At 42.0% G+C, this 18,036-nt stretch overlaps 1 protein-coding gene across 2 annotated transcripts in view; it reads right to left on the bottom strand.

The window, feature by feature from the left end:
- The window catches only part of LOC144690448 (putative oxidoreductase YteT), a 264,733-nt gene that overhangs the window by 168,919 nt on the left and 77,778 nt on the right, over window positions 1–18,036 (bottom strand). For both annotated transcript variants that reach the window (XM_078557962.1, XM_078557961.1), the window contains exon 6: window positions 15,318–15,425. In XM_078557962.1, coding sequence (XP_078414088.1) covers window positions 15,318–15,425 — 108 coding nt within the window. The remainder of the gene's footprint in view (window positions 1–15,317; window positions 15,426–18,036) is intronic.

Genomic DNA, 18,036 nt, shown 5'->3' on the forward strand with positions numbered 1-18,036 from the left:
TATAATAAAGTATAGTTTGCAGTATATTTCAACAGTAAAACACTGAAGGAATAAGAATGATATCACAAACTAAAAGTACAAAGTTCAAACAATTTGTTAGTATCATGTCAACCCTGAAATATATACAATGTACAGACACATTTTTGGTTTATGCATACTTAATGTCCTTTTTCTAACCGCCTCTTTTGACTCATGCTGAGGTATAGTTCCAATACGATCTGTTCTCTCCAGTACCTCAGTGAAGGAGCTACTCTCCATGTATCAGTCACCAACAGGTGAGGGTGGCAGGCCATTCAACCAGAAAGCAACTGTCCTATCCTGAGCAGACAACACGCATTCCAGTGGAAGCCCCTGAAATGTTGCTGCTTCCACTTCGGTTTGCTAATGTTTCCAAAAATATACCTTATTCATGAAATTTGTAAAAGTGCATTTTTGCACAGTTCAATTTCTTTCAATGCAGCACATGGCATTCCAAGATGTCTCACTACACTTGCAATTACATGTTATACTTATAATATACATTACATTTCATGTCAAATGATCTCTGGTGCTTACAGCTGGAGGGGTTTTACATGGGTTTTATCCCCTTGCTGTACTATGGTGGGAGGGCCTTAGACCGTGGCCTTTTGCCATTGAGCCTTTGTGAGGCTGTTCAAGCTTCAAGTGTTCCTCGGCACATGGGTCTGGACCTTGGAATGTGCCAGTCTTGACAGCTCTTTGCACTAGACCAACAAGTTTCAGACAGACCAGAGAGTGTCTTTCATTAAGTTTATAGTAGTCCAGCAGCAGACATTTGTACATGGTCTCCCAGCAGACACAGTCCATTTTCAACCTCCAGATAAAGCGGAAGATGGTCCAAATGATTGCTGTAATGCAAGGGTGGGTATGAGCCAGATCTGCGCCATGTGCAGGAACATCAAGAGCATAATGGAGAAGCAGCGTTGCTCCCCCTTGCCTAGTTTCTGTTTGATTGGCTAAATGTTCCTTCCAGTGTTTGCTGCATGCCTTAGCCACTCCGAACCATCTGTTCAGCACCTTCAGGTAGGCTCAGTCTGCCCAGTTCTCAAAGAACATAGCTTCGCTCTTTCTACAATTTACTTTGAGTCCTGAGCCAGTTCAAACTGGTCGCAGATGCCCATCAGTCTACAAGCAGACAGTGGATCCGAGCAGAATAAGACCATAAGACATAGGACCAGAGATTAGGCCATTCGGCTCATCGAGCCTGCTCCGCCATTCAATCATGGCTGATAAGTTTCTCAACCCCATTCTCCAGCCTTCTCCCCGTAATCTTTGATCCCCTTACCAATCAAGAACCTATCTATCTTGGTCTTAAATACACTCAATGACCTGGCCTCCACAGCCTTCTGTGGCAATGAATTCCATAGATTCACCACTCTCTGGCTAAAGAAGTTTCTCCTCATCTCTTTTCTAAAAGGTCTTCCCTTTACTTTGAGGCTGTGCCCTCGGGTCCTAGTCTCTCCTATTAATGGAAACATCTTCCCCACGTCCACTCTATCCAGGCCTTTCAGTATTCTGTAAGTTTCAATCAGATCCCCCCTCATCCTTCTAAACTCCATCGAGTATAGACCCAGAGTCCTCAAACGTTCCACATATGTTGAGCCTTTCATTCCTGGGATCATTCTCGTGAACCTCCTCTGGACCCTCTCCAGGGCCAGCACATCCTTCCTGAGATATGGGGTCCAAAATTGCTCACAATATTCTAAATGTGGTCTGACCAGAGCCTTATAAAGCCTCAGCAGCACATCCCTGCTTTTATATTCTAGTCCTCTCGAAATAAATGCCAACATTGCATTTGCCTTCCTAACTACCGACTCAACCTGCAAGTTAACCTTAAGAGAATCCTGGACTAGGATTCCCAAGTCCCTTTGCACTCCAGGTTTCTGAATTCTCTCCCCATTTAGAAAATAGTCCATGCCTCTATTCTTCCTACCAAAATGCATGACCTCACACTTCCCCACGTTGTATTCCATCTGCCACTTCTTTGCCCATTCTCCTAACTTGTCCAAATCCTTCTGCAGCCTCCCCGCCTCCTCAATACTACCTGTCCCTCCACCTATCTTTGTATCATCTGCAAATTTAGCCAGGATGCCCTCAGTTCCTTCATCTAGATCATTAGTAGGCAGCGGCAGTGTCATGTACAGGAAGGCCTTGATTTGAGCATCTTCGCTACCTGGGATTGTGATCACTCTTATGTATCCTTTTTGATCGACTTGGCGAGAGATTTGATACAGCACACAAACACGGCAGAGGAGGGAGAACAGTCTTGCCTGACTCCAGATTTGATTGGAAGCTTTCTGATTCCTACCCATTAACTGAAACCACTCTTCTAATGCTTGTGTAAAGCTGTTGGATCCAATTACAAATTCTCTTCCCAAACACCATTTTGGAGAGCACATCCTTCATGTAACAGTGTGGTATTCTGCCAAAGACCTTCTCCTGGTCCAAGCTGATGAGGCAGGTGTCCATCCACCTTCCTGTACATAGGTGATCATATTCCTGAGTAGCATAAGCCCATCTGAGATCTTCCTGCTGAGTACAGTTCAGGTTTGGTCAGGGTGGATCCACCAATTCCAGAGCAGACTTGATCCAACTGGTGATGACCATGGACTGAATTTTGTAGTCCAGGTTAAGCAGTGAAGTGGACAGACAATTTCTAATTTCCTCCCTTTCCCTCTTCCGCTTGTAGACGAGGACCACGATGCCTTTCCTCATGGATTCCGGCATGCTGCCAACCAGAAGTATGCTCTCGTACAATTCCAGCAGGTCGAAGCTAATGCAGTTCCACAGAGTAGAATACAACTCAGCAGGTAAACTGCTGCTCCCAGGAATTTTACATGTCTTAAAGGGCCTGACAGCCTTTGTTAGCTCATCCAGAGTTAGTTTGTCCAGGCTTTCCCACTTATTGTTGCCAAGGAAGGAATGGGAGGCCATGCTTCACATCATACAACCCAGTATAAAAGAGTTTGCTGATCCTTATGTCAGGCTGCAATGACATTATTGAGCCATCATCTTTCTACAGGCTGCTTATCACAGAGCACTGTGTACCTTTTAGAAGAAGAAATGTGAGCATGTCTCATCCTGCTCTACACGGTGGACTATAGACCAGAAGAGTAAAAAAAAACACCTTTGTGTACACTTCCAGGCATCTAAGCAGCACATCCCTGTCACAACTGGCACAGCATAATTATATGCAAATTATAGGTAAAATTGTTGACAAATTCTTGGGATGCACTAAAATATTCTCTTTTTGACTTGAGCCAGTGTTAACAGCTCTTTGACTGACCTTTCCAGAAACAAAGCCAGAGATCTACACTCTGGCCTGACGGGCAATTCACCTTTTAGGTGTTTAATTAAGGCCAATTAAACATTGCAGCCTTAAAGAGACACAGCTTCACTTTAGCAGCAGAGAAATAGATTCTACATTCCATTATGTAATATTCATCTCCATATAAAGCATCATATCAGTTATTTACAACAAACAATTCCAGTTTAATGTCTCTAATTGTACAAATGTAATGATTTATTTGCCGATTAGGTTATCATAAATACCCTAATGGGAAGTAGGCTCTCAATTAAATCATATAATTTGACCAGCAGTGATATCAGCATTTATTTAATTGATTGATACATAGGGCAGGAGCTTCAGATCCTGATAGGGGCAGAAACAGAAGAGAATGGACGGTAAAAACAGCAGCACTGGCCAGTTTCCTGTCGTTGTTCCTGAGTACGGGGAAGGGCAGTCCCCGGAAACCCACCTGATTCAGGAATCAGGCCAATTAAGGTTAAAGAGCAGTTCCAATTATGAGGTCTTATAAGATTCTCATATTTTGGGACAGTAACTTCAAATTTAGGGTAAATGGAGGGAGTCATGATTAGATATGAAAGGAAGGCTTAGATTGTTTTACTGAGAAGCTGCTGCAAGGTTGGAGACAATGTAAACTCAGAGGCTGCTGCCAATGAGTAGACTCCGAGTCCCCCAAACTCCCAGAAAAGGTGTTCCAGGTGTCAGATTGTAAACAGTTGTGCCGAAAACTGCCCATTTACTTCTAAAATGAAAGGAACTTGGGGTCAAGAATAGCTATTTAGCATTTCTACCTGGATGCAAGGTTAGTGTGTTTCACGTTGCCATGGGGAAGAGGGCAGAGGAAGCCAATTTTGAGATCAGGTTACAACTTTCCTAAAAATCAATGAATATCATAGAGACAACAGTTCTGTGCAGTCAGCAGAGTGAAGAGGCTGCTTGGCTTTGCGAGCTACCACAGCAAGATGCAGGAGGGAGATGGTCTTTAGTCGAAAAGAAGCTATCTAAGGATTCCAGGAGATTCATCCGAAATGGCCAGGGGAAGAAACATCATTGAAACAAGTTTTAATAACTGGTGGGTGTTTTAAAGAGTTCTCCAAAAACTGAGGAAAGCGCCTGGAGACGCTCACTCAAAGTTACTGCTTAGTGAAATGGGGATCTGGGAATCCATTGGAAGCTGGGAGCAATTGTGGACTGTTTGCTATAAAGACTAATTCGAAGGAGTGTGATGATGTGTGATTAGTATAAAAAGGGAATATTCCTCCCTATGGATTAAAGCACAAGTTGCCTACAAAAGGAAAATAGCGGTTAGTCAATGGGGGAGGTGGTGGCATATGGTATTGTCACTGGATTAATAATCCAGAGGCCCAGATGGTGGAATTTGCATTCAATAAAAAAAAATCTGGAATTAAAAGTCTGATGATGACCATAAAACCATTGTTGACTATCATAAAAACCCATCTAATTCACTAATGCCCTTTAGGGAAGGAAATCTGCTGTCCTTACCTGGTCTGGCCTACATGTGGCTCCAGGCCCACAGCAATATGGTTGACTCTTAAATGCCCTCTGAACAAGGGTAATTAGGGATGGGCAATAAATGTTGGCCTAGCCAGTGACACCCACGTCCCATGAACAAATAAAAAAAATATACCCACAAATACAAACATATATCTCTAGTTCCTAACATCTGCATCTTTAAATTTAATTTAAACATCGAGACCATCGAATTCAGCTTGAAGCTAGCCTAGTCACCAAACTACAGAAAGTATACTCTTTTACTTTGTTTTAAATGGACTCCAATTTAGCCTTTAAACTATCCTTTCCTCATTCTGTAATCTGCATTTGTGTATGTGAACTTCAAGAGTGTGTGTGCAAGTTATTATTTTACTTAGATCAGTTTAAGCATAATAAAGATAACCTCTTTCTTTGTTAAACTCAAGAAAACCTGCCCTATTGGTTCTTTTATGATCACAGCGCATGAACAGTTAAGTGCTCACTGAATTGGCAAGTTTATACTTTTCAAATAAAATAACCTGCTGCAAACAAACGATGAGGGGGCAGAGAGGGGAGACACTCAACCCCTTCTCACCTGATCGTAATGGTCTCCATTCAAGGACATTTGTTTACCTTCACCATCTCTTCCTTTTTTTCAAGTTTTGTCATTAAGGAATGGAGACTCACCATCTGGAGTCATGTGTCCATATCTAATTTTATTCAAAAAGTGAAAAAATTGCAAATTATAGATGAGGCAAACCCCAGTGACCCACTCAGTGTTCTGCCCGATGCAGTGGCCTCCGCTCTTGGCTGCATCTACATAGTGCTCCCCTCTTGTGGCCACGAATGAGGAACAGGCAGCCTGCTCGCTTGTCTCTGATTACAGCTGAAATGCACGTGGCAGTTCTCCTTGTCATGGAGGTGCCTGTGGGGCCTCCTCCAGAGGTTGCTGCACCACCATCAACACAGGGGCAGCCTTAGTCATTGGGCCCTTCTGAATAGATGGTCCCTCAGTCAGATGGGCCAAGGAAGCTGAAGATGGTGTTGGCCTCCCATGAGGGGTGAGTCCCTCGTTCTGTTTAGTGACTGCTAAAGCCCTAGATTGGTGCTCTAGGTGAATGGAGTGGAGCAGCAGTTGGGCACAAGTGGCATTCAAGCCAAACATCTCTGTGCCATCAAAGCCATTGATCAGTCCATGCTAGAGAGAGCATGGCAAGCATTCTGTGAACATTAATGTGAAGTTCCTGCATGCACTCAGAATGCTGCCTCATATGGCTTTCCATGCAGTTGACCACGCTTTCAAAGAGGAGCCTTGAGCCATGATAGCACACATGAACTTAATAGACTCCTCCATTCTCAGCCCATGACTCCGTACTGTCTCAGGGAACCCTGACTTATAGGAACATATCTGTTGCTGCTTGTTTAAATACAGCCACCTTTCTTATGATTCCCAAGGCCCTGTAGCTGCACTCCGCTGAGCATGGCTGTGTCTGCCCTCCATCTTCCAAGGGGGACTATCCACAGCTGCCTCAACCACTCTCACCTCATCCTACTCACTCGTGATGTGATCAACCATTGCCACCCACTTCATCTACAGACTGTAATCACTTTTCAAACTCTCTACCAGAAATGTCCATCTTTCTTTTCCTGACTTGTTCTTAGAGGTCACCCTGCAATCTCCTGCATTGCAGCCATAGTGTGGAGGTGAAGCATTTCTCCTCCTGTCAGAACCCTTTCCCAGGCATCAAGAGCCCACTTCTTCTTCAAGGTCAAGAGAGAGTGAGAGAGAGATAAGGCACTGACCAATGGCAGCAATTCATTAACATTGAAAGTTGCATGTATCAATGCTTGCAAGCCTACAACAATGCTAGGGCTCTGAGCCCTGCTGCGGATTAAGCGCGTTGCCTTGGCACACATTCCTCCAATGTTCAGGCGCAGCATGTGCTATTAAGCTCCTCAGTTGGACTGCCTGCTGGAGGTTGAACATCCAGACGCCTGTCATTAGGATCTGCCATTGCACTCACCTTGCCTGAGTGAATAAGCCCATTGAACCTTTTCCAGCACTTAAACCAGTTCCTCTGGATCACACTCAAGCTGCTGATGGTCTCAGAAATCTGCAGTCATGCCAGCTTTGTTTTGGAGAATGGCCTTCTCTTTCCATCTTCTGGAAGGAGGATCTCTATACTCTCCCTCATTGCTGACCAGGAGATCCTTCTGGAGGCATCGGAGAAGCGAGGATGAGCCCTGCACTGGGTGTCAGCCTTCTGCCTTGATTGCTCGATCCCTGATGCTTTCATTTTCTTCAGCAGTGATGACTACTGTGATTTGTTTAAATGAGCCTGCACTTCTTTAGTCGATTTCCATTCCTGCCCCCGCGCCCACTAACTGGTCATCCAATCCGCCATCCAGCCAATTAGCTGCCCGCCTCCATAAAAATCATGGACTGTATCCACCTCCAACCACCCCCATAGGGCGGGGTCAGTTTCCCTACACCAGGGGGAGAATGCTGCCCATAGTCTCTATGCATTGCACATCAATTACATACTGTTACATTACTACACACATTACTGTAAAACTTTTGAAACCAGTTTTGCAATAGTTCCTTATCCAGCAGGTAAGAATTATCTTGCAAGGATCCCCATTCTGAAAAGTTTTGTGAAATATTTTTACCAAAGCTGCTCAAATCCTGTTTTCCTCCTCCTGAAACTACAATTTATATTGTTTAAAATGATGTATCAATGAGAATAAATGTTCAATCATGCATTAATACAAATCTAATGAATAGAAGGGTGCCATAGTCAAAGCAATGTTTCAAATGACAGCTCGGTGTAATGAATCGTGCATTATTAGAATGGTAGATTATGGTTTGAACAGTGTCACATGCAGGGGAACTGTCGGAGTGAAAAATAAATTACACAGGAGAACGGCATGGATTAAACAATGTGTTCACACAGGGTGCAGTATTGACTGAATTTTTACACAAGAGGAAGAGGGAAAAATAAACAGAGATCCTTATAAGAAAGCATAAGAAAAAGTGCCACAATAGCAACATTTTCATTGCAGGAATACATTCTGCAAAATCAACTTCCAATCACCAACTTCAGAAATGCATTGTATAGTTTTCAAATTTATTCCGATGGCTAGCAAATCTTTTATGGAAACTTTTGAATAATAAAAAATTAATTTGACCGAGAGCCAAGTTTCAAACACCACAGTCCATCACCAGCAAACTGCTTATTTTCACCCTCACAAAACTACTCCCCTCTACTCCAAGTGCCACTAGAGAAACCCTTATCCATACTTCTATCAAATCCAGACTCTATAATTCCAATGCTCTCCTCTCTGGGTTTCGTTTGTCAATCCTGCATAATCTCCAACACGTCCAACGCACGGCTGCCAATTTCCTGTTTTGCACCAAACTCTGCTCATCTATCACCCACATCATCACAGGCTTACACTAGCTTACTGACTCCTAAAGCATTACATTTAAAATGTTTGTCCTGGTGTTTAAATCTCACATGGCTCTTGGCAAACTCACCTCCTCAATCTCTTCCAGATTTGCCTTCCTACATCCTTTGGTCCTCTTTCACAGGTCTCCTGTATATTCCCTGTTTCTTTTATACCACTACAGAACTCAATATCCATCTCCTCCACCAACGATGCATCATGGCTGCTCCAAGTACAATCTACAGGAAACACTGCAGCAACACACCAAGCTTACTTTAAAAGTGCTCCCAGCCCTGCAACCTTCACCAACGAGAAGAACAAGAGCAGCAATGTCTTGGGAAAAATATAACCTTAAAGTACCCTTCCAAGTCACAGACCACCCCAACTTAACATATATTGCTGTTTCTTCATGAAGGTCATGTCAAAATCCTGTAATTCTTCTCGTAACATCATCATAAATGTGCCATCACAATGAGGGCTGCAGCAGTTCAAGGAGCAGGCCCAGCACCATAATCTCAACTAACGTTGGGCATTATGATTTATGAAAGGGAAATCATGTTTCACAAGCCTACTGGAGTTTTTTGAGAATACTAGCAGAATAGATAAGGGAGAACCAGTGGATGTGGTGTATTTGGATTTTCAGAAAGCTTTTGATAAAGTCCCATATAAGAGGTTAGTGTGCAAAATTAAAACACATGGGATTGGGAGTAACATATTAGCATGGGTTGAGAATTGGTTAGCAGACAGGAAACAGAGCAGGAATAAATGGGACTTTTTCTGAATGGCAGGTGGTGACTAGCAGGGATCAGTGCTTGGGCCCCAGTTATTCCCAATATAAATCAGTGATTTGGGTGAGGGAACCAAATGTAATATTTCCAAGATAAAAGCAAAATACTGCGGACGCTGGAAATCTGAAAAAAAAAATTGCTGGAAAAACTCAGCAGGTCTGACAGCATCTGTGGAGAGGAAGACAGAGTTAATGTTTCGAGGCCGTATGACTCTTCATCAGAACCATACGGACTCGAAACGTTAATTCTGTCTTCCTCTCCACAGATGCTGTCAGACCTGCTGAATTTTTCCAGCAATTTTTGTTTTTGTTTGTAATATTTCCAAGTTTTCTGACAACACACAACTAGATAGGAATGTGAGTGGTGAGGAGGATGTTAAGAGGCTTCAAGGCAATTTACACAATTTGAGTGAGTGGGCAAATACATGGCAGATGGAGTATAATGTGGAAAAGTGTGAAGTTATCCACTTTGGTAGGAAAAACAGAATGGCAGAGTATTATTTAAATGGTGATAGATTGGGAAACGTTGATGTACAAAGGGACCTGGGTGTCCTTGTACACCAATCACTGAAAGCAAGCATGCAGGTGCAGCAGGCAGTTAAGAAGGCAAATGGTATGTTGGCCTTCATTGCAAGAGGACTTGAGTACAGGAGCAAGGATGTTTCACTGCAGCTGTCCAGGCCTTGGTGAGACCACACCTGGAGTACTGTGTGCAGTTTTGGTCTCCTTAACTAAGAAAGGATATACTTACCATAGAGGGAGTGCAGCAAAGGTTCACCAGACCAATTCCTGGGACGGCAGGATTGTCATATGAGGAGAGACTGGGCTGACCAGGCCTATATTCACTGGAGTTTAGAAGAATGAGAGGGGCTCCCATTGAAACGTATAAAATTCTGACAGGGCTGGACAGACTGGATGCAGGGATAATATTTCCTCTGGCTGGGTGATCTAGAACAAGAGGTCACAATCTCAGGTTACAGGGTAGGCCATTTAGGACTGGGGTGAGGAGAAACTTCTTCACTCAGAGGGTCGTGAACCTATGGTTCTACCACAGCTGTGGAGGCCAAATCACTGAATATATTTAAGAAGGAAATAGATACGTTTCTAGACTCTAAAGGCATCAAGGGGTATGGGGAGAGAGCGGGAGTGTGGCATTGAGATAGAGGATCAGTCATGGTCATATTGAATGGTGGAGCAGGCTCGAAGGGCCAAATGACCTACTCCTGCTTCTATTTTTCTATGTTGCTAAAAATGCTCCCTCCTTTCCCACATCCCCGGAACAAATAAGTTAAAAAAAAGCTTTTGGTGGCAGAGTTTTCGGTCACTCAAGCTCTGCTAAGAGCAATTTTTTAAAAACCAATTCATGTTTTCAATTCATATCTTTTGAGCGTTTTTTTCTTAAATCTACAGTCCTACTCAAATTATTCTTCCTAAACATTCTGTTCCTATTATTGTGTAAAATGCTTTGGGGCATTATATATATTATAGGCACTGTAAAATACAAGCTGCCATTGTTGTTGCTGTTGCAATATTCCTCTTACAGACGGAAAAATAACTCACTATAAATATTTATCAAAGTAAAGGGGGTTAAGCAGGAGAATGAAACACCTCTCATTTTGTACACCCAGAAGTAGATTGTTGGACAATCTGCGGGTTGCATCAGCTTGTGCCAAAAGTGAAGAGACTAGAGCCATTTGAGGCCTTGATCTCAATTAAATCCCTGTTTTGGATGAAGCATTAAACCAAGCCCTGGGTGCCCTCTCAGGTGGGCATAAAAGATCCCAGGGCATTATATGATGCAGGGCAGGGGACTTATTCTTAATGTCTTAGACAATATTTATCTCTTAACCAGCATCACTAGAACAGATTACCTGGTTATTATCTCATTGTTGTTTGTGGGAGATTGCTGTGCACAAATTGGCTAGCCCGTTTCATACATTACAATACTGAATACACTTCAAAAAGTACATCAATGGCTAAAAAGCGTATTGAGAGGCCCTGAGATTATGAACGGTGCGATATAAATACAAGTCTTGCAATATTTTTTCTTTCTTTAAATAGAACTGGCATGCTGCCCACTCCAAATATGTCTCTCAAAACAACTTCCATAATTTAGGCTAGCACAATATCAGGTGGCTCAGAGGCCATCCGAACATCAACAAATTAAGTCCTGGTGGGGAAGAGGTTGGATAGAGATTGTGGGGTATGGACCTGGGGCAGGAGTGGTCCACATTATCATTAAGTGGCCCGGCAGAACATTGCAGCTCCTATTTGCTCCACAAAAGTAATTTTAAACTTAATACTTTGTTCCTTTATGGCTGAGCTCCAAGTAAAATTGGTTAGAGCATGCCCAACATATGTTCCATTCAGTTCTGCTCTAAAATGGCAATTGGGGGTACTTGCCATATCATAGGACATTAAATTGCACATAAAAAACGCCTACTAGCTGAAACAGGCTGACAATTGGACCTGATAAAATGGTGACAACCATAATATCCTGTATTAAAAAAAGTGTCAAGTCTATCGACCCCATTTTGAGGCTGTTACAGCCATTACCACCAATTTAGCCAAATTAAAATTAGTACGCCAGAGACAGCATCAAGCACTCCCAGATCAGGTACATCACAAGTTAAATGCAGGGTAAAGCTCTTGTAATCTAATCCAGCCTTGGGAGAACTGCTATAATTATGAGCCTTTTTTCACAAGGTTCATCCCATAATCTCGCTGAGGTTGCTGATGTTGAATGCCAAAACTTTTCAAATATGACTTTTATAGCTAGGAAACAAATTATTCTGATCCCATCTGGGCTTAATTTGGACCCTGGTGACAAAGGTAGAGGGTACTATGACACTCACCCCTCCCTCCAGCTCATCATCTAAATTCCCTTACTGCACTGCATCCAGTAGGAAAATTAGAATTAAAAACAGAAAATGCTGGAAATACTTAACAGGTTAGGCAGCATCTGTGGAGAAAGAAATAGGGTTAATGTTTAAGTATGTGAGACTTCATAAGAACTGGGAGAAGTTAGAAACAGAATAGGTTTTGAGTAAGTAAAAAGGGGAAAGAGTGGGAGGAAGGTCAAAGGGAAAGTCTTTGGTTAGCTGAAGGGTAGGAAAGATTAATTTACAGAAGGTTTCATGTTCCATGCCCAAAGCTTGAGGAACACTACCTTATTTTTTGACTGAGTATTTCATTGCCTTCTGGACTCAACATTGAGTGCAAATTTAGATCTGGACCTCTGCCCGCATTTTGTTTTGTGTTTTTTTGTTACTTTGTTTTTTTTTTTCCCCCCCTCGATCCTCCCCTGATTCCTTCACCTTGTATTTGGACAGCAGTTGTCCTGTCATTCACCCCTCCTCTAAACACACCTTTTGTTTCTTTACTTCTCCCATTACCACTCCTTTTGGCCTTGCAACATAAAACCTTTTGTAATTTAATCCCTCCTGCCCTCGATCCCATCACTTTCCCTTTTTTCTTCCTCCCACTTTTTGCCCTGTGATTTACTCAAAACCTATCATATTTTTAACTTCTCCCAGTTCTGATGAAAGCTCACAAACCTTAAATCTCAATGGCTTTCTCTCCACAGATGCTGCCAGACCAGCTGAAAATTTCCAACATTTTCTGTTTTTATTTCAGATTTTCAGCATCCTCAGTATTTTATTTTTGTAGAGGAAAATTAGACTTTCTGTAGTATAAAAGAGTGTTTGGCATAGCACGGGTTAATGTGGGACTGGAGAGAGACCTGAGTCAGTCGAAGGGTATGCAGAGGCCGGTCCAGAACTAAACATAAAGTTAGCTCATTGTCTGTATGTATATATGTATATAGTTATGTGCTACCAATAAACACCATTGTACAACCTTACAAGCCTCTGAGACATCTACTGAACACATGTACCACTTAAGTGCATGAATGGACATTGAATGTATTTACAATTGATTCTGCACCAGCAAATGAAAGAGGAAAATCTAAAAATCTAGAAAAACTAGTATTTTAAACTTAAATAAGGGCAATTATGAGGGCATGAAATGCAGAGCTAGCTAAAGTGAACTGGCAAACGAGGTTAAGGGATATGCCACTAGAAGTTCAGTGGCAGACATTTAAAGGGATATTTCAGAATACAAAAATTCCAAGGGGAGGGCCCACCATATGTAGTTAACTAAAAATGTTAAAGGAAGTACTAAACTGAAAGAGAAAGCATATAATTACACAATGATGGGTGGCAGGTCAGAAGATCATAAAGAATATAAAGAATAGCAAAGAATGAAAAAAAGATTAATAATGAGGGAAAAATTGGAGTATGAGAGAAAGCTAGCTAGTAATATAAAGACGGACAGTAAGAGCTTCTATAGATACTTAAATAAGAAAAGAGTTAACAAAGTGAGCAATGGTCCTACAGAGAGTGCGTCTGGGGAATTGACAAGGGAAAGTAGGGAGATGGCGGATGAATTAAACAGGTATTTTGCTTCAGTCTTCACTATAGAGGACACAAGTAACATCCCAGAAATAGCCATAAACCAGGAAATGGAAGGGAGGGGGGAATCTCAGGAAAATTATAATCACCAGGGAAGTGGTATTGAGCAAATTGTTGGGGCTGCTGGCTAACAAATCCCTAGGTCTGAAGAAATTCACCCTATGGTCTTGAAAGAAGTGACTAGTGAGATAGTTGATGTACTGGTTTTAATTTTCCAAAATTCTCTAGATTTGGGTAAGGTTCCATTAGATTGGAAAATAGCAAATAGAACTCCTTTATTCAAAAAGGGAGACAGAAAGCAGGAAACTATAGGCCAGTTAGCCTAACATCTGTCATAGGGAAATCATTAGAAGTTATTATTAAAGATATTATAGCAGGGCACTTAGAAAAATTCAAGGCAATCAGGCAGAGTCAACATGCTTGTGTAAAAGGGAAATCATGTTTAACCAATTTATCGGGGTTTTTTGAAGGAGTCACATGTGCTGTGGATAAAGGGGAACTGGTGGATGTACTGTGCTTAGATTTCCAGAAGGCATTTGATAAAGTGCCACATCAAAGGTTATTGCAGAAAATAAAAGCTCATGGTGTAGGGAATAACATATTGGCATTGGTAGAAGGTTGGCCAGCTAACAGGAAGCAGAAAGTTGGCATAAATGGGTCTTTTCTGGTTGGCAGGATGTGTCGAGTGGTGTGCCACAGGGATCAGTGCTGGGGCCTCAACTTTTCACAATTTATATAAATGACTTGGATGGAGGGACTGAAGGAATGGTTGTTAAATTTGCTGACAACACAAAGATAGGTAGGAAAGTAAGTCATGAAGAGGACGTAAGGAGGCTACAAAGTGACATAGGTAGGTTGAGTGAGTGGGCAAAGATCTGGCAAATGGAGTATAATGTGGGCAAATGTGAAATCATTCATTTTGTCAGGACAAATAAAAAAGATTATCTAAATGGTGAGAGATTGCAGAGCTCTCAGGTTCAGAAAGATCTGGGTGTCCTAGCACATGAATCACAAAAGGTTAGTATGCAGGTCTGACAGGTAATTAGGAAAGCTAACAGAATGTTATCATTTGTGAGGGGAATTGATTACAACAGTAGGGAGATTATGCTTCAATAGGACAGAGCATTGGTGACACCATATCTAGAGTATTATGTACAATACTGGTCACCTTATTAAAGGAAGGTGTAAATGTGTTAGAAGCAGTTCAGTGAAGATTTACTAGACCAATACCAGGGAATGGGCAGGTTGCCTTATGAGGAAAGGCTGGACAGATTAGGCTTGTATCCACTAGAATTTAGAAGAGTAAAAGGCAACTTAATTGAAACCTTTAAGATCCTGAGGAGTCTTGACAGGGTAGGTTTGGAGAGGTTGTTTCCTCTTTTGGGAGAATCTAAAACTAGGGGTCACTGTTTAAAAGTAAGCTAATTTAAGACAGAGATGAGGAGAAATTTTTTCTCCCAGAGGGTAGAGAGTCTTTGAAACTCTCTTCCTCAAAAGGCGGTGGAAGCAGAGTCTTTGAATACTTTTAAGGCACAGCTGGATAGATTGATTAACAAGGGGGTGAAAGGTTATTGGGGGTAGGCAGGAATATGGGGTTGAGGTTACATTCAGATCAGCCATGATCTTATTGAATGGCGGATCAGATTCGAGGGGCCAAATGGCCTACTCCTGCTCCTAATTCATATGTTCACATGTAAATGTTAAGACTTTTGTCTGGTTGTCTACTGCAATAAGATCTGACCTTTGATATTCCCACACAAAGGTATATCAGAATTCAGCTTTCAGGTAAACTTACTTGTACTTTTAAAATCGGTGGAGAGTATCTCAGCACATGACAAACGGAAAGTATCACATTATTCTCCTTGCACACTGCAACAATCTCCTTACAATCATCCACAGTCACCTGGTTAACAAAGCAAAAAAGATAGCTTAGTAACTTGAAAATCTCCAAAAAGAGTTAACACCTTCAGAACAGTCAGGGGTGGGGGCTCGAGAAAGCTGAGAAATGATAAGTGAGATTAATTTACTGAAGATTAGTGTGAATAAGTGTTATACATAGTGCTATAAATATGATGATGTTACCTCAAAAAAACAAAGAACCACTGTTTCTACGACTAATCATGTCTGTGAATGTAGGCTGGGCCTGACTGAATTGCTTTATTTAAGTTTCCTGTTGACAGTGGCAAAGTTACTAAGGGAATATTTGTTGCTTATTAAGGCATTTTCTGGATCAATGTAAACAACCATCGTAGTTTAAATGCATTACTTTGAGAACTGTAAATAATTTTGCAGAAAAAAATTAAGAATAGTGTTCAAAAACATACCACTGGCATATAAAAGTATAACATACTTAATGCAATACAGAACACGAGCCTAAAACAATGCTTGTCAATACACCAGAGCAGGAAAAGAGGGCATAGTTTTAGGGGTCTGAAAAGACATTTGGGCAGCCTTCAGGAAGTAGTTTTTACAGTGATTAATAGCCAGAACAAGTTGTTAGAAAAGGATAAAAGAAAATACTGCGGATGCTGGAAATCCGTAACAAGAACAGAAAATGCTGGAAAAACTCAGCAGGTCTAGCAGCATCTGTGGAGAGAGAAACTGAGTTAACGTTTCGAGTCCGTATGACCCTTCTTCAGAGCTCTGCCACCTGGCTCATTTAAGGTGATGATTTAAGGGGAGGTTATTGGGGACAATTTTTCACTCTAGTCTTTCATGCTTTTAAGACTCACAAGCATTCCAAGTGCTATTAAGACAGAATTTTTGTGTCTAACCCTAATTCAGTAATGATTCACAATTCAAGATGAAAACTCTACTTGTTCCATGCTGGTAGATGAAATTGTATAAATTCAAATTTAAAACAGGTAGCTTTTCATCCAGAGCAGACTTAGTCCAGCCAGCTGATTAATAATCCCGAAGGGAGGCCCAATCCCATTTCAGGGTCTGGCCTCATTAGTACTTGTAGGGGCCACCTCATAGCAACCAGGACAGCACCCCACCTTCTTTCTTCTGATTAGCAAGATCTCGACCTCTTTTCCCTTCTTCCACTAATTACGATTCCTCTTCTAACCCATCCATAGGTTGAAAATTATTTTCCTTTAACCTTCCATTGACTGCAGTTCCCAGACAAGCTATCCATGCCTTGCTTCATTTTCCAGTTAACTCGCATTAACTGCATTCCCCTTCACACCCACTCTCCACTGGTACTTTTCCTACCTCATTGTCTATCTATTTCATGCCTCAATCCCTTTACGCCTGCTTATCTGAATTCACTTCCCCAACGCCCCCTTTGTCACTATTCTCCTATCCCTCTTCCGATTCTGAACCTGTTACCCCACTGTCTTACTCTCATCCGCTCTCTTCCCTTCTCCCTCCTCACCACCTCTTCTAACTCCTATGTGCCTCTTCCTCCTCTTATCCATTAATCCCCACTTGCTCCCCATTATAGATGGACTTTATCTTCTAACCCTGCTTAACCTGAAAAATTCAGAATTAGCCAGACTAATGTGTATCTTGCACCCAGTTTCTACATTTGTATGTCAGACATCAAGTGTTCAGAGGTCACATATCTGCCAGAAGAGAAAACCAGTCATTTCTTGCCAGTTTTTCTAACCTTGATGAACAGTTAGGTATTTACAAGTAGATGCAAAGCTAAAGAAACAAATTACCCCAATTGATTTTTTAAACTTCATTCACAGAATGTGGGAGCTGCTGGCTAGACCAGAATTTATTGCCCATCCCTAATTGCCCTCGAGAAGGTGGTGGTGAGTTGCTTTCTTGAATTACCGCAGATCTTGTGGTGTAGGTGCACCCACAGTGTTGTTAGGGAGTTCCAGGATTTTGAACCAGCAACAGTGAAGAAATGGTGACATAGTTCCAAGTCAGGATGGTGTGTGACTTGGAGAGAAGCTTGCACAAAGTGGTATTCCCATACATCTCATGCCTTTGTTCTTCCAGGTGGCAGAGGCTGCAAGTTTGAAAGGTGCTGTCGAAGGAATTTTGGCAAGTTGCTGCATTGCATCTTGCAGATAGTAAACACTGCTGCCACCGTGTGTTGGTGTTAGAGGAAGTGAGTTTTTAAGGTGGTAGATGGGATGCCAGCCAAGCAGACTGCTGTGTTTTGTGTGGTGTTGAACTTTGAGTGTTGTTGAAGTTGCACGCGTTCGGGCAAGTGGAGAGTATTCCATCACACTTCTGACTTTCCCCTTGGAGATTGTAGACAGGCTTTGTATCTTTCTACTTGTATTTGCCACAGTATTTTTATGGCTGTTCCAGTTCAGTTTCTGGTCAATGGTAACCCCCAGGATGTTGATGAGGATTCAGCAATGGTAGCGCCTTTGAACATCAAGCTGATTTGGTTAGATTCTCTCTTGTTGGAGATTACCATTGCTTGGCATTTTGATGGTGCAAATGTTACTTACTACTTATCAGCCCAAGCCTGAATGCTGTTCAGGTCTGGCTGCACGCGAGCACGGACTGCTTTAGTTTCTGAAGAGTTGCAAATGGCTCTGAAC

The sequence above is a fragment of the Cetorhinus maximus genome, chromosome 15 (genome assembly GCF_964194155.1).
Source record: "Cetorhinus maximus chromosome 15, sCetMax3.hap1.1, whole genome shotgun sequence".
In the NCBI taxonomy this organism is placed as follows: Eukaryota; Metazoa; Chordata; class Chondrichthyes; order Lamniformes; family Cetorhinidae; genus Cetorhinus; species Cetorhinus maximus.